At 41.4% G+C, this 21,208-nt stretch overlaps 1 protein-coding gene across 3 annotated transcripts in view; it reads left to right on the top strand.

Annotated features, from left to right (window-relative positions):
• Nucleotides 1–21,208, top strand: part of LRP8 (LDL receptor related protein 8) — a 172,479-nt gene that overhangs the window by 103,582 nt on the left and 47,689 nt on the right. For all 3 annotated transcript variants that reach the window (XM_015636257.3, XM_015636256.3, XM_015636258.3), the window contains exon 3: nt 1,009–1,131. In XM_015636257.3, coding sequence (XP_015491743.1) covers nt 1,009–1,131 — 123 coding nt within the window. The remainder of the gene's footprint in view (nt 1–1,008; nt 1,132–21,208) is intronic.

Genomic DNA, 21,208 nt, shown 5'->3' with positions numbered 1-21,208 from the left:
TTGAGCAGGAGGTTGGACTTGGTGACCTCCTGAGGTCCTTCATTACCTGAATTTTACTATGATCCTATTAGGTTGTGAGCAGCTTTGCAGGGGGAAGAGACAAATCTCTCTGCCAGTACTTCCTGTGTCAATTGATGGCTAACAAAGGTAGATAGCAGCTAGCCAGAGAGCATTTCACTTCAATGTGGTGACACTGAGCCCCAGCCCTTGCTCAGGACTGAGCAGAAAAGCCACTGAAGTCACCACTGCTAAAGCAGTGTGCAAGTGGTGTCACATCAACACTGAGACCTCAGCCTGAAGGGACCAAATATATGTAGAATTTTCTCTTTCTGCCGCAGTGGGAAGATGCTGACTAGAATTGCAGAGCAAATGGTGCTGCACCACTGGCACAGAGGAATAGACCAATTAATTGCTTGAATTCATGTCTTGCATCTTTTTCAAGCCCTAGATTAATGCAAGCAAAGCAAAGAGCGTGGAGTGGTTGACATTTAATGAAATGAATGTTAGTGTTTGAAGGAGTACTTTGTGATCATCTGCTGTGGTGACAGATGTACTAACAAGCCATGAATAGATGGCATGGATAGAAACATTATTATTTAGATTATAGTACTCCAAAGGTGATACTTGTTTGTCTTGCCTGTCTGTAAATCATGCAGCATGCTTTCAGTTCCATGATAGCATGGAAGCTTTTCATAGTAAAAGCCTTAGAAAATTGTCGTGAAAAAGAACATCCCTGTTTTTTGAATGGGAAAAAGACACAGAAGGGTGAATCCTTATCAAATAATGGAGGGCTAAGAGTTCTAGTGAGAACTCTTCATAGAATGGGAACTCTTCATAGGTGTTTCTCCCATCTGTGATATATGTGGGACTCTGTCATGAACAAGCAATATTGAATGTGAAATAAATCCTCTTAGTACAGAGCAATCCGTATCGACCTTGGTGGGGTTGGGTGCAGTGGAGATCTTCTGCACTGTTTATATTCATGCCAAGTATTTTCTCTTCTTGCAGCAAAGAAAACTTGTGCTGAGTCAGATTTCACTTGTGACAACGGGCACTGCATCCCAGCCAGGTGGAAATGTGATGGGGAAGAAGAATGTCCCGATGGGTCAGATGAATCAGAAGCAGCATGCAGTGAGTAGCACAAAGTGGTGTTTCTCAGACATGTTCTGTTATCAAAGCACAGAGAAACTAAAGCTGTTGTTCCCAGCACTTGCAGGATGATCTGTCAATTTATGCTTGATCTTGTTCAATTTAGAACAAAAATTACAGACGCAAAAGATTCAGGTCATTCAAATCACATGGTTTACAAACTTTCAAATGTACCCACTTTCCAGACTATGATACAGGCAGTGCTGTCTAGTCTGGATTTCTGTCTGCAAGGGAATTGTAAACATCTTGAGCTGCTTGTCAGCAGCAGTGCAAGAAGTGTCACACCTGGGATCAGGCTTTTTGGAAACTCAGATTTGGTGTTTTGCATGGTAACATATTGGGATTTATCATCATTGCAGACAGCACTTCTGTTATTTCAGAGGAGCTTTGCAATGTTACTGCGTTGCTTAATCTTCATTTTCTATTTTTCCTCTGAGAACAAATGAGAAAAGCAGCAGATGAAAGATGAGAAATGTACAATAACTAAAGCTGAAAGTGTGACAGATGTTACTAGAGGTAACACCCTTTAAGAAACCAGTAAGTAAAAAGCCATTCTTGATTTTCATGTAATGCATCCTTTTGAGGAGGCCCATTTGTGCTTCACTGTTCAGGAACTGTGTAGGGTTGTCTGATACTGAATTAAAGGGAATCCCAGGGATATTTTAATGAAAATACTACATTATTTACTATATTATGTAGACTTTTATTTGTGTGCTTACTTGTATCTGCAGAGTTTTTCTTGCCAGAGTAAGAAACTAGTACAGACCATTCTATTGAATTTCCAGTCATGTACTTCACAAATATTCCCATGAGTCAGAAACAGTGTTGGAGGAAGTATTTTATCAGATCTCACCAGAATGGGGTACATAGAGGACTTCAAAATCAACCCTACTTTTATTTTTAATCCTAGTACCAGTCCTACTTTCTTCCTAATTAAAGGAGATGAATGCACTTCTCTTGCATATAATGAATTGAATCATTTTTGCAGCCTCGTACAGGCTACAGAAAAAATTACCTCAATAAATACATTACCATATTTATGTACTGTATTTGTTGGTCTTTCACCCTGGATCCTCCTTAGTTAAAAGCTGTCTCATTAATGCTACTTTCACTCCCTGATTGTCTGGAGGGGGGCTGAATAACTAAGCAGCTTCATTTGCTGCAGTCTCTGCCTGCAAATCTCATGTCAGAGGCCGTAGCACAAGCTGTGGATGGGCCATGCAGCACTGAGATCCCTGATGATTTCTGTTAATCATCTTCATTCCTTTTCTACCCATTTCACCTTTCATTTTTTCCCCCGCTTATTTCATCCTCTGGGGAAATCAGCCTTCAATCTTAAGTATCACAAAAGAAACTTGACCTGAGCCTCAGATTGTTACCATACAGGACTGCTATCCTCAGAGAAAAGTCATTTGTTCTGATTTTTGTGATTTTTTTTCCTTAATTTTTAATTTTTATTTTTTTTCCCCTTCTACTTGAAACTTTCTGAGAGACCAAAGTCTGTGTTTCTCTGGTGGTTCCTCAGTTCAGAAAAATATATAACCCATGAAACATCTTCCTGCAACACAGGAAGAAGTTTGTTCCTGTTCTAATAAAGAAACTAGTGGAGTGTTGGGCTTCCCTTGTTATTTGGCCTGTTACTGTAAGAGGCCTGATTCTTCATCTGTGTAAATATTATTTAAGATGAGGCTGTAATGCCAGAAAATGTAGTGACAGGCAAAATGTATATTCATACATTTCAATATACAGGATATTCCTGTATGATACTTCTCTCCAGTCTCATTTTCTTTCTCCCTGATGTCAAGGGGTGACTGCAGGGCCTGTGATTATCTCATTTTCCTGCTTAGAAATGCAGCACAGCCCTGTGGAGGGTCCTGCCCTGCTGAGCTTCCCTAGGGAAGGGACAGGTTGGGAAATAAGAGATTTCTCACCTCTTTTAAAATCAAACTGCTTTATAAAAATCAGTGGATTTCAGACAGGCCACATAATTGCCAGCACCTCTGCCAGGATCTGGGGTTATTCCTCAGTTAATGTAACACTGGGACATTGTCCATAGTCCATTCAATCCAGGGAGTTTAAGAGCATTAATAATGCTGACTATTGCATTTTAGGAGTACTTCCAGCTCAGAACGTGGTGAAAACAAGGCTGTCCCTCTCAGCATCTAGCCTGCTAAATGGCTTTTTATTTTCTGAAAGCTTTTGTGATATGTTTTTAAATAGTTTGTGCTCTGTTATTGGTAGTTAGGGATGTTGTGTCCCCATCTCTTATGCTTGGTGGAAGGTAACAGTTTGTGGGGGTTTGTTTTTTTGGGGGGGTTTTTTTGGTTTTTTGGGTTTTTTTACAGAACCAAAATTGTACTTTGTACTTTGGTTTTTCTGTTTCCCTAATCAATGAAGTTGCTAAGTTTTGTGCCTAACAATATCCTTTCTAGGGACATCAGCCATTCCTAGGTGTTCAGGACAGCATGACCTGTGTCTTGTTGGATAGGTGAGATGGCATCACAGCTGGCCTAATTTCTGCTGGATCTGAGATGTCTGCACTTTTCTGCCATTCATGCAATTATTATTTTTTTAACTGTGTTCTTCAAGCCACTGAATGTGTCCAGGAGTGGTGGCCGAAGGGTATCTCATGAATCCCACTGAATCCTCAGCTGATGAAACCTCTAGGACTTCTCCCTGTTGTGGGTTTTGGTTCTAGTTGAAAGTTGATTTGTTTCTAGCATGAACTGATTTCAGAGGAGATAGTTATCCAGACTTTTGTTTTGAACTGGGTTGTTGTAAATAAGAAACTGCTTATATTTCTTCATTTTTCTGCAAGACAGGTCTCTGGCACCTGCTGAAGATTTTTGGTAGCTCACATGTTCTCTACATTGGAGAGCCCACCATATCCAGAGCCCTGGCCCTGGTTTTCATTACTGTCACTAAAAGCAGCCCAGTGTGGCTTGGTGATACCCTGGGGCTGTGGTACAGCCCCTGCTGATATACACAGGCTCTGCTTATGAGGATGGAAAGATTCCTCACCTTTTCCTTACCCAGTTTCTTGGAGCTGAGAGAGGGGGAAGGGAATTCATTTTTCTGACTGAACTAACAGAGACCTCCAGCAAAATGAATGTTATCTACCTAATGCTATTCCAGCACAGGTACTGAATCATTCTGCTTTTTCTACAAGAAGGAAATTTTAAATTTCCCTCTGAAGGATTTGGATTATTTAATCAGTGACTTAAGCAAAAAAAAAAAAAAAAATTAAAAGCTCAAGAGAAAAATAGAAACAAATGCTAACAATCAGTAACAACACTGATGGGAACACAAATTAAAGAGCTAGAGCAAGTGAAAATCTAAGCTGGCAAACTCTTGCCTTAGGACATTGTATATATAATGAGATCGAGGAATGCAGAGAGCATAAACTCACCACTTCTTTCTTTTTCAGATATGTGACATTCTGCTGGTTAAGAGCAGAAAATATTGTATGGAAAAGTATAGAGTGTTAGAGGCTAGGGTGTTAAGAGGATGAAAAAGAGACTGGGAAACCCTAATTCATATTGCATTTAATAGGGGGATGATTTAATAGGGCAGGTTTAATAAGCAGCAGTTCTGGAAATAGATTTTAAAATGGAAGTGGAATATAAAATCAAGCCCTGAATGTTGGTTTGAAATGCAGCACCAGTTCAGGCACTTCTTTCTTATTTGGAAGTACATGTCACGAGTGGTTCAGGGAGATGTATCCAAACTTGACAGTTATATTTTTAATGGGAATTTTCCATGGTCCCAGGCACTCTGTGTGCTGCTGCTGTGTGTGCAGATCTCTCACAGTGCTGGTCAGTTCTGCCCTCATTTCCTATTAAGTTGCCCAAATGTAAAATCCTGTTGGTAGCATTGATGGTATCGTTCACCCCCAAATGCACAATCCCCTCCCAGCTCTCTGTTCAGCCCAAAGGATATTATGTCTCTATTATTCTTCTTTGATGCAGATCTCCTGCATGACTGAGTGGGTTTGGTGACATTACTGTGCTTTTGTGGAAAAGGACTTAATAAACTGTTCCCTGCCCTTGGAGAATTTTTCCTGGAGAAGGGTGGAGTGTTCCTTTCAGGGCATCACGTACACTGGGCTATTGAATTCAAGTAGCAAAAGAAAAAACTAGGCCAAATCACCCAAGCACAGCCAGATACCCAGTTTTAGGACCTGGGGCAGTAAAGAAAGCTTTTTTTTTTTCTTTTTTTCCCCCCAAGGTTGAGAGTAGATCTGTTGGTATAAATGTGATAAGGTGCTGGGGGGTTGCAAATGCATCAGAACATGTAAATTAAGGACTGTTTGTTGGAATAATCAGTTAGAGATCATTCAGGGGATTGAATATGGGGATGTTAATGCCAGATGTACAGGTGTGCATTTTAACAACACTCCAGCTGCACCAACTGGCTACAGCCAGTATAAAATACAGCACTGTCCCCCTGGCACTGTCCCTGCTGGGCCTTTGGGAGCACTGCTGAATTGCAGCAGCTGAGGACCCCATCTGTAAAGCAAATACAGGACAAGGTACTTGGTGTGGAAATACTTCTAGAGCCACAGGATTCTCCCAGAGACAAGGCACAAAAGTGGCAGTCTCATTTTCCAGGTGCCCAGACTGGTTTGCAGGGCTAGCGATGAAAGCTTTGATTTGTCAATGTGATCAAATTTACTGAGACAGAATAAAATGAAAACAGCCATGATCATCTCTCCATGAAGTCATAGAATAATTTAAGACAGAGGTTCATAATTTGGACCTTAGGGAATCATCTAGTTCAATTCCTTGCTCAAACCCTGTCCTTATGTCTGACCACCCCTATTAATGGAAAAAATCTCTTTATCTTGACAGACTTTCCTTTGTTGCAGCATGTGTCTGTCACCTCCCATCCTGCCACTGTACACCTCTGAGGACAGTCTGGCTCCCTCTTCACTATTCCCTTCCATCTTGGAGCTGAAGGCAGCAATGAAAGCTTCCTTTAACCTTCTCTTCTTCAGCCAAACAAGTGCTGGTCCATCAACCTCTCCTTATTTGGAGTCTCTCATTTCAGATTATTTTGTCAGATAATTGGCAATAATGCAATTCTTTAAACAGGATACAGGTTTGTTCATTCACCCTTGTCAAAGTTTTATCACATCCAAAATATAACTTGAACATTAATTCATTTCTCTGGTTTTAAGGTGCCACTTAGCTTCCAGGTCTGTTTTTCAGAGGGTTCCAGACTCCTGAGAACTCCTTTTCCATGGGAGTGCTTAACAGTAGAGATGGATAAGATTTTCTGAGCTCTGTCAGCAGACCTGTAGTTCCCTGGGCATGGTGGCTTCCAGTCCCTTTTATTCTGAGTGTACTGATTCTTCACAAATGGACCTTTACCCCTGCTTGAACCATCCCATCTCAGCCCACTGCTTCCCAAACAATCCACAAGCAGTGCCTGGAGTGCCTCCAGGTGTGTCCTGACTGAGCAGCCCTAAGCCAACCTCAGTATCCCAAAGGATCCTCAGGGACTAACACGAGATGTCTTTGACAGAGTAAGGAATCAAATCCAGTTTTTCTGGTGTCCTGTTCCTTTTCTTGAAGCGTGAAATTATTCTTTTCACATCAAAGGAAATTCAGCAAACTCAAAGACGAGTGGTTTATCCCCAGTAGTGGGATAACTTTGTCTGTGGCTCATGGGCAGTGAATTACATCTCCTTTTTGATGATTATTACATGGCTTTGGTGATCTCAGCATTTTACTTACCTAAAGAAGTAAATTAATTTAGGATTTGTAATGATTGTGCTGCAATTCTACCAATGCTGAGAAGTTTTTAAGTAATACCTATACAAAATGTGTTTTTCTTTTATGGGAATGTGTTTAGAGCTTAAGTCTCAGTGGTGACCTTTGCAGAGGGCTGACCAAGTTCTGTAGGAAAACCAACTGAAAAAACCTGTCTATTCTGACGTTTTTATTGTTCTGTTCTTGAGCAGTGTTATCTTTGAGGGAGTCACTTTTCCATGTAGCATTGTCTGCTTGGACATTTGCAGTGTTTCCATCCCCCAGATCAATTTTGAGCTTTCACTTGTTGTTGATGGCTACAAAGTTTAAACACCAACATTTTAACGTTTCCCTATTGGTCCAATGTATTCATGCAGTTTATAGACAGCAGTCATCATTAAAGGGTTGGATGCTGCCTTTTTATGGCTACAATTAATCTTGCTGTTATTTCAATAGGAGAGAATAGCAGGAAAATGAAAGTTGAGTGTGTGAAGCTCTTGTATGTGTAATTATTTAACAGGCTATAAATATTGAACTACTAAAAGTGTAAAAGGTTTTCAGAAATCTCAAGTAGCTTCTCATTGCTTAGCACTTTTGTTTTTTCCATTATCTTGCTACTTGCTTTCTGAAATTCAGATTACCTGATTTTTATATTTATCCTTTTGTTTGTTTGTTGAGGGAAAGATGCAGGAATCACAGTTGTTTTTCTGTATTATGGCTGATGTGAAAAGGAAATAATTTCTGGGAATCAAAGGCAAAACATAATTTTCAAATTGAAATGTTTTAACTGAATGAAGTAATATTGCAGTGCAAGAGCACAGACAACAAACCTTTTCTCCTTTTTTAAATGGGTGAATTATGGTGTGAGGAAAATAAGTGAATATCAAATTACTTTATCTTAATGTTAATGACATTGAAATAATGTATTTAGTATTTATGTAATTTAGTATCATAATGAATTGTATGTTGAAGCTGTGTTTCCTCCTTCTACTACCTTTTCTTTAATGGGTATTTTTCCTCTCTTTCTCCATTCCTGCAGTTGTAGGATCCTGTTTTCATTCACTCCCACTGAAATCTTTTTCAGTTTTAATAAGGGTCTCATGACACTCCATCATGCTTCCTTTAGGATTAGGACCATGATTAAGACTGGTTTAATATGCAGTCTCTGCATGCTTTGGTAGGCAATTTCTGTAATTTAAGCCTTGCACTGGAGCTTTTTAATGCCTGCAATGCTTTCAGCAAGACTGTGCTCTGGGGTGAGGGTCACAGCCAGCACTGCCTGCACGTGTGAGAGTGGTGTGGATCCTCCCTGTGCCTTTGTGTGTGCACTGAGCCTTAACCAAGGCTTGGCTTTAGCAGCAGCTCCAGCCTCCTTTCTAGGGACACTGTGTTCATGACTATATTTGAAGTGACACGTTTCAGCTCACTCTTTTTGTCTTGTATTTTAACCTACTACAACACATGATGAATCTTTTGCATTAAAATGCAGAGAACTGAGTAGTTTTGTTAGAGCACACATGGGGCTTGTGCCAGTTCTTGCACCTTTTTTCTGGCCTGTGCTCATCATCTTACCCTGTCACTGGAGCTCTCTAAGCTGTATGAGACTGTGATTCTCTGTTTTGGCAGAGGTTGCAAACATAACCACACTTCTCTTTTTTTCCTGTACAGGGATTAACATGAGTACCATGTTTGATAATCAATTTCATTTCTAGCCACTGTGTGTGCATTTATGTGTTTACAATGATATGTGTGTATTGAGAAATACACATAGACACACAGAAAAGAACAATTGGTCATTCAAGTATTGCACCAAGTATATCAGCCCCATGTGGAGTGTGACTGAGAAATAGCAATTAACATACTGAATTCTACTGGAATTTGCATTGCTGCTTCACCATTCCTGTCTTTAGACATGTTGCAAGTGTCAAACTTAGAGCTGAGTTGTGAGAACCAGCAGGGATATTTGTAATGAAGTCAAGGTGTAGGTGGTGAGGGAAAGTCTTTTCTTCCCAGCCACGGGTCTACACATCAGTGTTCTTGTGCAACAGCCCGAACACATTCAATTAAAATTGCCATTTAAGCTGCCTATTCCATCCTCTAAAAAAGAAAACAGGTGGGGGTTTCTTTGTATGTATATAAAAGATGAAATGTTCACTCCGAGATAAGAAACACAATTATTTAATAGCACCAGAGCCTTTTCAGACTTACTTTCTTTCACACATAAAAGAGTGAGGACATACTAAAATTTGTTAAATCTATGCTTGTCTACTGAATCCTTTTTTTTTTTTTTTCCCTTGTTTCTTCATGTCCTCTTGGTTCCTTTGAGCAGCACTTCACTTCTCCATACCTTTAAAACCTCAGAAGAGTGGTCACTTCAGCATGGTAGAAAAGAGCATCTCCCCTTGGTATGACCTATGTGCAGCAGTGTCCTCACTGTGGCCATGCAGGTGCTGCCAGGGATGGTTTGGGATGGCCTCTGTGGGGCTGCTGAGGCTGCTGGGACACTGCACTCAGTTTTTTCCTTTGTGGTATAAAGTTTTGGGAAGTCCTGAATGCTGTTTATTTTATTCAGTCCTTAGACAGAACAGAGAGGAGATACTGTCCTGACAGATATGTGGTGTAAAACCAGTGTTGCACCACCCTCAGGCAAGCTTTTAATTTTAATTTTAAAAGTACAGACTTCCAGAAGCAGGAAAAAGTGTTTTACAGTGAATTATGGCAGTGTCCTGGAGACCTGTATAATTTTTCTTTCTATGATTTTATCACTCATCTTGGCAGGTTTCATTATATTTGCTCATTGAGGGACCTTTTGTGCCTTTTTTTCCCCTCATGACAAGGAGCACTTTTGTGACCATAATCTCTTTTACAAATAAGTCTCATCTCAGTGCTGCTCAACTCCTTTATCCTTTGTACAGTTTTGTCCCCCTAGCGTTCTGTGTGGCTTTTTCCTCCCTGTTTCGATTAGAGAGCAAGAGAGAGAGAAGGTGAGCCTGGGAGGGAGGAAAATGAAGGAGCAGCTGCTGATGGGAGGCTCGGAGCCCCCCTTGGGGCTGTGCTGAGAGCTCGGGCAGGGCCCGTGTGGCTGGGCAGGACCGGCCGCTCCTGATGGAGCCCCCGGGTGGTTCCTGAGCGTTCCCTTTTCCCAGGGCCAGGGATGGCCTTGCTCCTTGGTTAGCCAGGGATGAAAGGCAAGGAGCCACAGGAGAACCCCTCGCTCTCACTTGTGCTGGAGCATCTGCACAAGTGGAGCTGCCTGCACTCCCTGATCTCCCCTGAAGTGTTTGTTGGTGTTTGTGCCTGTCCTGGGCTGGCATCGACAGCAGAGCGCCCGCTCTGCTGACAAAACACCAGGGAAAAGGTGATGCCTACTCCAGTAACAGCCTGGCAATTCCAGTTCTGGACTCTTCCCTAGGACCCTGACACCTCCGACCTTGTTTTAATGATATTCCAGCTTTTCAGAGGAGGAACTGAAAAGTTTTTCTGCTTATCAATTACCTGTAAGTTCTGCTGTTTAATTTTTAAAAATTGATTGCTGGCATGCTTGGAAACAGCATCTTAAGCAGGTTGCTTCAGCTGAAAATCACTGGGAAGAAATCAAGATAAAAAGCTATTGGTAAGATTTTCTAATCTCTTTGATTTCCCAGAGTACATCAAGCTTTTGTATAGTGTATGTAAAATGAAAAAAACCGCCCTGTAATAGGAGATTTAATTAAATGAATCTGTGAGGAAAAATTAAAGTGGGCTTTGGAAGAGGTAATTCAAATACTTCAACTATTGTATCTCTAGTCAGATACAATGTTTTGGTTTTTACAAAAAAAAGCCTGTCCACGCTTCTAGTAGGGCTTTTGATTATTTTAATCAATGGTTTCTTTCCAGCTTGCACAATATGTTTACTTCTAAGAAACAGCAATGCTGTGGAAGATCACAATAGAACAATCTATGTTTTTTCTCATAATTAAAGTTCTATTCTGATTCCATAATTACCTGCTATCTGATATGAAACCTGGAGAAATGGTTCCTGATTCATTATATTCAAGCCAGACAATGAACTAAACAGCTTTTAAGGGATTAAAGAAACATTGTCACCCTTAAAATCACATTTTTAAGTTCCTTTTTTGCACATAACTACTCTACTTCAAGCCTATTCTGAATTGTTCTTCTGTCCGATAACCACCAAGCACTTAAACCACCAACTTAAATCATGATTTGTAATTTTAGCACCAAGAGGTGCTTCAGAAAAGTGGAACCAACACAGGTCCTCTAATAGCAGTCCCAGTTTCCCTTGTAATTAAGTAATTGTGTTTGCAGTGTAATTAAGCAATTGAGTTTGCAGCGGGGCATTGCTGAAGCCAGTGGGGTTCTGCCCAGGCTGTGCAGCCACCTTCTGGCACAGAGCTTATGGCTGTGCTGAGGCTTCGGGGGCTGGCAGAGGGATTTGGTATCAGAACAGACTCGAGAGAAGCAAGAAGAGCAATGAAAGTGAAGAATAGCAGGAGGAGTGGAACAGAGATTAACATAGTTACTGTACATTGGGCAAAAGCAGCCTCTGAAGGTGGGTTTGAAGAAGAAGAGTGTGACCAGGAAATATGAGAGGATGCCCTGTGCAAAGGGCAAGGTGAGCAGCAGTTCAGGTAGGAGGGCGAGGGGAAGAGCTGGGAGAAGCAGGAGTCTGGTGCCAGTGGTGGAGCACACCTGGTTCTGCCCTCTGTGCTGAGGCAATGGTAGGAAATGCAGTGTGTGGTTCTCTGGGGACTTGCAGGACATCTTGCCATAAAGTCCTGGAGCTGCAGGTCTGGCAGTCGAGAACCCTGGGTTTGTTTTGGCTCTGCTGCTGCCTTGTGGTGGGGCCATGGGTGACTGAAGTGGTTAAAAGCATCACTGTCTGCAAAAGAAGTGAGGTCATTTTGTCAAGGCTGCTGCTGTGTTGTCTTAACTGGGTGATTGGAGTATGTCTGATTATATTCCTCTTTGATAGACACCAGCTAACAGTAGGGCTATAAATTGTGATTGGATTTCTCCATTGAGTTAAAAGCTTTTAACTGTGGTGCTCTTGTTGGTCTAATTTCTTGACAGGATTTTTTGTTAACTGAGTAAAAGTTGAGCACACGGGACATTTTGACTGTTGCTCTTCCACAATCCCTTACTTCAATTTTTCATCCACAACTCTTCAGTAAGATACTTCCTTAAGTCACTGTTTTCCACGAAATATAGTTAAGGAATAAAGCCTAGATGTTCACAAGTACACCAGGAAATGTCAACAGGATCCAGACTGAGACTTCTGAAGGAGATTGTCAGTGTTTAAATGCACCCTTTGGGATGCTTCAGTGTAGGCAGCAGCTTCCAAGGTGAATGTTCTTAATTAATGGATTCTAGGAAGCAATTCCTTTTGCAGACTCTCCTTCTGTAGTGATAGATGGAAAGGGGGCATCTGGCCACGTCTGTGCTTTGCTAACATGTGTACATGCATCAGTAGCTCAATGAAAGCAGTGAGGTGAACAGGCTCTGACAAAAACTGAGCTTAAGCAACTTCTTCAAAACCATCCTTGTGAATGTTTTTTTTTTAAAAAGTGGGAGTTTTGAATCTGTGTAGCCTTTAGGCATAGATCATCTCTCCCATATGTGCTCTCAGATTTTGCCTCTTGCTGTTCTACTGCCTGCTGTAGCTGGATTTTACTGTCCTGAAATTTAAAGGTCACTGTTGTTACTTCCAGCTGCTGTTGGACTGGGAGCACGGATTTTTTGGTTGGTGAGAAGTCAGCCCATCACTGCAGAATGATGTTGTCTCAGTAGCAGTGATGCTCCATTGCTTAGTGTGTCTTGAGCTATTCCTTGTTATGTTTTGTGAGCTGGAAATCTTGATTGAGAAAGTTTAAAGAGAAGTATTTTGGCAGAAGTGTGTATCAGGATTATGGAGAAAATTGAGAATTTTCATTGTTCTTTATTTTCCTTCCTTTCATTGTTACACTGTGTGGGTGTAAACATTATACCTTGTTTTACTTAAAATGCAGAATTGTCCTTTGAAATGGTACTTGGAATGCAAACCAGAAGAAGTAACAGATCTAAACTGCTGGTGGCCTCAGATCGGTGGTAGCCTGAATTCTGGGCACAGTTTGAGTCCTAATGCACAAGATTTCTGTTTATTTAACAGTGGCCTTTGCATTGTGCTTGTGCATAACAACTCCTATCCGCCCCTCTGAGTTCAGCTTTAGTTTCTTTCCACAGAGTACTGAGCAAGGAATTTCCATGTGTTTCTGTTTTCTTTATGAGATTGGAGCCCATGATAGTCTCAGCATAAGGTATGAAACATTCATTATTGTTTTTTAAGGTTGATTTTAGGAGGCAGTCTGTGATGTGCCTGCATTTAGTAACATAAATGGAACTCCTTTTCTTTTTGCATATATTTAAGAAGCTACGAGGAGTTAGTCATGGTGAGTTCTAAATACCAGGGAGACAACCACTGTGAAAACATTGCAAAAGGAAGTAGCTTGAAGCTATAGAACGATGTTTAGAAAAGGCCAATATAAACTAAATAAAAATATAACCCCTGTTATACATAATAAATGAAGAAGAAAACCCTAAAATTATGTAAAAGAATTAAAAGAAAAACATGTCTGGGAGTCAGGTTTGTGCAAAAAGTGTATTCACTGACTATGCAAAATCAGGGAGGAACTTCAGAGCTGTGGGGTCAGTTCTTAACTTTACATAGCCTAACAACAATTTTGCATAGTCTTCTCCTTCACTTGGATTTTTTTCATTCATCTCCTATGGTTTTGGTTTGGAAAAAGCAGTGTTTTTTTCCAGAGTGTAAAGCAGCTGCCACTGGAAGCTGTCATGTTACTTATGTTCCAGAAGGAGTGAATGTGTCCCTATCTGCTCATCAAATATTTTGAGAACAAGGGCTGATGTTTCTGGCTTTCAAGACACATTTTCTCTCCTCCTTAGCCAAATGAAAAAATTTTGTAGTTCAAACCCACATATGTGCTGACTTACTTCCTCTGTACTATAATTACTTAAGCACTTTCCCAAACTCTAGAGATCTTGAGAGATCAAAACTGGCTGGATGGAGGGAGTGGAGAGGTTTGAGAGGGGAAGGAGGAACAGTAGCCTCGAGAGTGATGTTTCAGTGCATGGTTAAGGCAGCCAAGGATGACACATGCCAGTGCACACGACCACAGATGCAGAAATCTGTCTTTAAAAATACAATTACTACATGTGGAGCTCCAGCATATTTTGTAGAGTGCAGTGTTTTTCAGCTAAAACTGGACCGCCACAGCAGAGAGACTGAGCTGACCAAGTCATGTTGTTCTGTTGATTGAAAATCAGCAAGAGCACCACATGTCCTCTTCTGTAACAGGTTCACAGAATGAGTTTGCTTTTCTGTATAACCTGGGAGCCTGGATGCTGAGGTGATTTATAGGCTGGATTGAATATTCTGTGTGGCCCCACAGATTTATCTGTATTGAAAATGTAATCAAGTAATACTTTGAACATTTTTATGAGCACACTTCTCTAGGCATAGTCAATCAGGATATCAGGGTTTTTTCAAACATGAGAAAAGGAGTATTCTATTTTGCTGATTTCACATGGCTACTGTTATTTTGGATTGTGGTTTTTGTTTGTTTTGATTTTTTGAACCTAACAGAATTAAGCACTCTTTAGGTATCCAGATATTTTTCATACTTCAGTTGCTTTTTAGGGGTGGTGCAAGAGAATATTTTCTTCACATGCTGAGGGTTATATTGGTTCAGCTCAGCCTCTGTATTAATTCCAGCTGGGGATCATGAGAAATGTGTGTTGCTCTGGGACTGAACTGTAATTGTGACACGGATCAAAATCTCTGCCAGGCTGTTCTTTCCCTCTCCTAAAGCAGATTAGCAGCCTGGCATCTGTTTTCTTTGGGGAAGATGGCAGAGATGCCCAGAGAGCAGGGGAGCTGCTTCACAGCTGCCCTTTGTGCCTTCAGAGGAAATGCCTGTGCTTGCCAGTTGTGCCATGTCCCTGATGTTGGCAGGCAGAGCTGGTGGCTTCTGGTGCTCCTGGCTTTGGTGTGGAGCAGGGCTGGGCCAGTGCTTTGGGTCTTGAGGCAAAGCTCTTCAATCTGCCAGACCCTTTCCCCATGAGCTCCACGTGTCTTCACTCCTGAAGTTGCCACTGGGAAAGACCTACATAAAGACAGCTCTGTCTCATTGTCAGAGAAGGTTTGGGAAAGGTTGGGCACTCTGAGTACAGTTATTTAAAGTTCTGACATCAGAATCCCTCAAGTGTTAGGTAGCTGTGTAGGAAATTATAGCTGACCTGCATAGGAAATGAGGTGTACTTTCAATCTGAATGTCATAAAAATTACTTTATCTAGACCAAGTGCAATCTTACCTACTATACAGGTGACAGAACTTGGTCTCAGATCTATTCTGCTTCTTTTAGTTATGGTAGGTTGGAAAGGAAGTATTCCTGCTGAAAGCATTAAAAAATCATGTACCAGCCCTTAAGAACCACATTATGCTGTATTTCTGTGAGCTTTTCTCCTGCTTGCTCTGTGGGTGTGATTCCCGCAAAGTTCAATCACTGAGTTAGCAAATACTTCAGGAGCACCAGAACTTGTGAGTTAGATTTCTCTTCCATTCCTGACTCCTGTTCATTTATGTCCTGGGCTTGATTGACTCTTTGGTGCATAAGAGAGTAAGAATTCCAATTAAAAGTTTCCCCAGTTTATTTGTGCATGGATTGTCATCCAGTACAGTCTGGGCTTTTGATGCAGCCTTTTCTTCTGTCAGAGCATTCTCCCTGCCATGTATTTTCACTGAAGATATAAAAATTGCCCTCAAGATATGTCATCTTTTTGTTGTTTTATTCAGTTTGGCCACCACATTTGGTTATGAGGACAGATAAGCAGTTTCTTGTGGGGGATGCATTAAAATTGTACATGGAAACTTTGTTTCTGTAGGAAATTAGTGTAAGAATCCATAATACTGAGAGTTGAAATTATTACAGTTTAGATACAAGGGGGAGTTAGGTAATAAATTCATTGAATAAGGAAAGCCAGAAACAAGCATGTGAATTTTGTGGCCAGGTGTAGGAAGGTGTCTTGGTTCGAAAGACAGACGGCTGCTAGGGAAGGCAGGAGCCTCCCTTGGAATGAAAATGTAATGCCCCCTCCCTCCAAATTACTGTAATTTTGAAATCAAGGGGCTCTCAGGCAGAGATCTGGGGATAGGAATAACAGTTCTTTACTAGTGTGTAACAACAACCACTACAGCATTAACAGCAAAACAGAACCAGGGAACTCGTGACAGCTTTCTCGGCCGAGATGGGAAGGGATGGAGGAGAGGCTTTGTTTCACAAACCCCTCGGGCTGTCAGTGCCGGTGCTCCTGCAGGGCTCTGAGGAACACTCAGCTGGAACAGCGGGATGAGCTGAGATCCCGGGCCGGGGGATGAGGTGGATCAGCAGCTCTGTGGTGGTGCCTGGCACTGGCACTGCCCGGCAGGACAGGGGCTGCGAGGCACACAGAGGAAGGAGGAACAGCAGCCCCATCGGGTCATGGCGAATTCCTTTCCCCAAGCAACAACAGCTCCGTGTTCCGCTCTGAAGCCGAAAAAGCGAACCCCAGCTGTCCCCGCCCTCCCTTTCCTGCCCCCTTCCCCCCGGGCCCAGCCGAACTCTTTGTCTTCTCAAGCACCCAGTAAGTACCAGCAATCCCCGCAACTAATGGGGAAAATTCCATAGGTGAGAAGGAACAAAAGGAAGGACACCTTACCTAATAAAAGGATTGTAAGGAATTCTTCAGCTGTATGTAAAACATCCATATAGTGTGATGAGATCAATGGTCTGGTCAGTGAGACTGGAAGTTAAGCTGCAGTGGCAGAAACTGAGTAAATACTGAAAGTATTTCTAATTTCTGTTCAGAAAGAAGAGGAAGAAGTTGCATTTGCACATTTAATGACATGCCTGCTACTCAATAGCAGCTATTAAAGGTTTGACTTTTAAAGCAGAAGCACTGACAAACTCATTGAGGGACACAGCCAGTCAGTTTTCTGATCTGTATTTCTGTTGTTTTAGAACTTGCATTACTGTTTTTTGCAGATGTTGGAACACTGGTGGAAGCTTCAGTAAGTTAGTAAAAGCTGTATTTTTAGGGTGGTTTAAAAGGTTAAACAGAGCACAGTACAGAACCTGCTGTAGAAGGTCTGCAGCTCAAACCTGGAGTTCCTGACTGCTACAACAATAATTCAGCTCCAAAGCTGTGTGTGCTGAACTGGCTGTTGTTAGTTTTGGACAAAACCACAGAGAGCCTGATAATGGAACATAACACATCAAGATTAAAAAAAAACAAAACTAAGAAGTAAAAAAAAATCCGTGTCAACATGTTAGGGAAAACAAGAGCTGTGTCACTTCTCAGTGGTTCTTGATTGAATCATGACCTTGTTAATAAGATACTGTGAATGTTAATAAGCTACTGTGTATATTTTGTGATATGTGATTTGACTTAAACTACATTTTTCTAACCTTTATGTTTACAACATAATTAGAGGTTGTGCTAAGCAAGTTAAAGAGCAGGTGGTTGAGAGGTGGTAAAAGACATGGGCAGCTGCTATTAAGTGGAAAGGTTATTAGACAAGGGGCTGTGAACAACCTTACAAGGCTCACATGATTGGAGTTGAAAAATAAACCTTATTAGAAGGGTATTTGCTATTTGATTTATTGAAGAGAGGGTTGACAGTTGCCTTTATCAATTTACACCTGTCTCTTTGGTTTTATCACACAGTTGTTTCTTTAGCTTAGCAAGAATCAGCCTGATCCAGGAAACTAGATAAGAGAAACACAGATAAGATACAGCTCTTAACAGTAGTGGCAAATAAAGTGGATTCACTTGGACAGAACTCCTTACTCACTGAAGTCTTTAAATCAAAATAGGTACCTGTCTTAAAGAGATGCTGTTGTTTAAACGAGGTGTTGATGTAGAAAGTCAGCCTTTGCTGTTTGAGCATTTAACAGTCCTCAGGCTTTTTAACCATGGGAGGATCTCTCAGCTACTGCACACAGACAGCAGTGATGCTCACAGTTTGTAGGTGAAGGTATTTGGCCCAGCTGCTGCAAGGCACAGCAAGCTCTGACAATGAAAGAAACTCCCCCTCCAAATCATGGAATGCTCCATCCAAATCACTGGGAAGGAATTTTCAAGGCAAAAATTGTGTTGTTCAATAAAGGGAACTCCACAGGTGGGGGAGAACCATCCTCCTTTCTTCTCCCCAACCATGGATCATTGTTTGAAGGTCACAGAATCACAGATGTGTCAGGGTTGGAGGTCATCCAGTCCAATGCCACTGCCAAGGCAGGGGCACCTGGAGGAGGTGACAGAGGAGTCCAGGTGGGTTGGGAATGTTTCCAGAGAGGGAAACTCCACAACCTCCCCAGGCAGCTGTTCCAGTGCTATGCCACCCTCAGGATAAAGAAGTTCTGGAAAATGTTTCCAGAGAAAGTCATAGGAATGAAGAAATACTTTTTTCCTGTTCTGTGATCCTTGGAGATGTGTTTTCTCAGCACATGGAAACCAAGAGAAATCTCTGAGAGGTGCCAGGTCACATAGATGGCAAACATAATTGGGGAGATTTTGCACATTGTAGTAGCTCATCACTTGATTTGTGATTGATGGCAGAGTTTTCATGGAATTAATGAGTAGAATGTTAACGAGTAAAAGTTACCCACTATACATTTATGTAAGACTATATCATATATACTATCTATATCTAATATATATACTTCTTCTCATCTCTGATGTGCACAGAATATACCCAGAGATAACGAGACACTGTGTTTTAGGTGGAGGAAGCTGTTTTGGCATGTTTTGCTGCTGAGCCCCGTTTGAAGTCGTTTGCAGCCTTTCAGGATTGGGAAGCGACAGTCGCGTTCCAGCAGCCTCTGTTGTCTGAACAAGCTCTGGCTCCTTCCCTTCTGATCAAAAGCACTTAGTGAAAGGTGCAGCTTGGATCCTTTAAAGCATCTCATTATGGGTTATATTTAGAAGTGTGAAGAATATATTATTAATTACAAGGATGCTCCAAAGCAAAGAAGCTGTTTTATCCATGCCCTTGATGAACAGAAAAGTTCCTGTGCTGAAGGAAGGTTATGCAATTAACAGTATATTCATTAGGAGTTCATCAGATAGCAAACTATGCTTATCTTCAGGATGGAATATCTGACAATTTCCTAGTTACTGCCTAAGTGATAAGGAAGAGCGAGAGACAGGAGCTGCCAGTTCCTGATATATAAATTTTTATAAATTTCCTGATTATATAAATTTTACTGCCAGTAAAATTTATATAATACACTTTACATATCTATTATATGCTAGTTTTATATATAAAAAATATTTTACATCTCAATTTACAGGCCAAGTACTCTCTTGCTGCCTTGCTGTAAAGAACTGGAGGTAGAAGTTAGCCCCGCATATTTCTTGGCTGCTAAATGAGCACAGTGTATGGACACTGTGAGGATCATTACAGGTTTTTTGTTCTCTTTTATTCCCACAAAACCCTTCTTACCGGGGTAGCTGTGCATTGGGTTCATCCAATATAATTCTGGATGTTTGCTTTGACCTGCTCAGTATTCTCAAATTCAGTCTGTGCACTGGGGCTGTGAAACAAAGTCACCTTTGCAGAGGAATTTCTCTAACTTAAGGGATTTTTGTCATTATTTGCAGTACTTGCAAAATACAATAATTTTTCTGTCATCAAATTCAGGCTGGCGTCTGGTAATTGATTTTTGCTAATTGCGTGATACAGATGATTTTTTTTTAAACCGTGCTTTAAAACCTAATTTTGAGTTGAGCATTAATTTGCTTCCAAAGAAGTGGAGAAGTCAAGTGCCTAAATATGCCAGAATATGTATGAAATAAGCTGCCATCTGGAATTTGTTTCTGGATTTGCTGTAATAGAAATGGAGCACTCTGGGATGCATATTCCGGGGCATTCTAGAAATTAATATATAGGAGGAAAAACAGATAAATCTGTCCTGGTGCTGTGCTTAGCTGCTTGTTTAAGAATTTGACAAGTGACCAAGGTGATAATGTCTGGTAGCTTTGGACTAGTTGAGATACTGCCAGTGGAGAGAATGAATTATTTTAGAAACTAATTTTTTAAACAGTTCAGGGTCACAGTGCCAACAATTTGAAGAGAGCCTAGAAAACTCTGTCATTTTTATCTATAAACCAAAGTCAGTCAAATAACATTTGATTCAATAAAAAGTAAATTTGTCCCTTATCTAAAAGTATCTGTGCAGAAATTGTTCCAAGATGCTTTCAAACTGCTGAGTTACAAATCCATGCAGGGAGAGATGATTGATTTATTGTGTGCTGCAATCTGGAGTATTTTATCACTGAATCCTTAGTGAAGAAAGTTGATGTTGTTAAAGCTGCAATGTATTTAGACCCAAAGCCTAGGAATAAAGCAGGAAGCATTATTGGATCAGTACAGATCAGGAGAATATGGTTTTTCCCCGTGTTTCTGTGGAGATCAGCTCTTTCCATGCTCTCTGCCAACTCAGACTGGGAGGGCTGGGCTTTGGACGGAGGGTGGGCTCTGGTGTGTCCGTGGGATGCCCAGGGAATTGGGGAGTGGGAATCAGCACACGGCTGACCCCTGAATGGGGACAGAAGACTAGAAATGAGTCCCATTTTGAGGGGAGGGCTGGGGCTGTTCCCCACCGCTGCCACTTGGCGGCCGAGGGCTCTGTTCAGCATTTCCATTTGTCACCTCTGTGACTGCGTGAGAAAGTTTCAGTTGTTCAAAAATCTGTTTGCCCACAAGGCTCCGGAATTACTGATCTCGGGCGGGGAACAAGTTTTCCTTTCACAAGTTGCATTTCTCGGGGTTAATTAGCTGACTTCCATTCAAGCCCAGCTTGTGTCGCTGTAACCTCCTGACTCCCCTTTCTTCCCAGAGCATGGCTGTGTTTGAACTCCGCTGATTCCCGGCTACTTTGCTGTGCTGCTTCAGCTCTTACCCTCGGGTGTTTGATTCTCCTAAGGCTTGCCTGAATCAGAACTGCCTTAAAAGCATCACGCATCACTAATCAACGGGGGACACAGTGGATCATGATAGATTTTTAAAGGTTGTTTGTAGCCAGACTTAGTTTTTCAGGGTAGGCATCCCTGGAACAAAGCAGGGGTGGAGGATGTGTGTTGAGAAATGGAGCTCATCTCTCAACCATGTCAAAAATTGGAGTTCCATTTTGATTTCTGGGGTATAGGAAAGGCAAGCCACCCCCCCTCCCCTTTTTTTTTATTCTTTTTCTCTTTTCTCCCCTGACCT

This window comes from Parus major, chromosome 8 (genome assembly GCF_001522545.3).
Source record: "Parus major isolate Abel chromosome 8, Parus_major1.1, whole genome shotgun sequence".
NCBI lineage: Eukaryota > Metazoa > Chordata > Aves > Passeriformes > Paridae > Parus > Parus major.
This window is presented reverse-complemented; position numbering and strand designations above follow the sequence as displayed.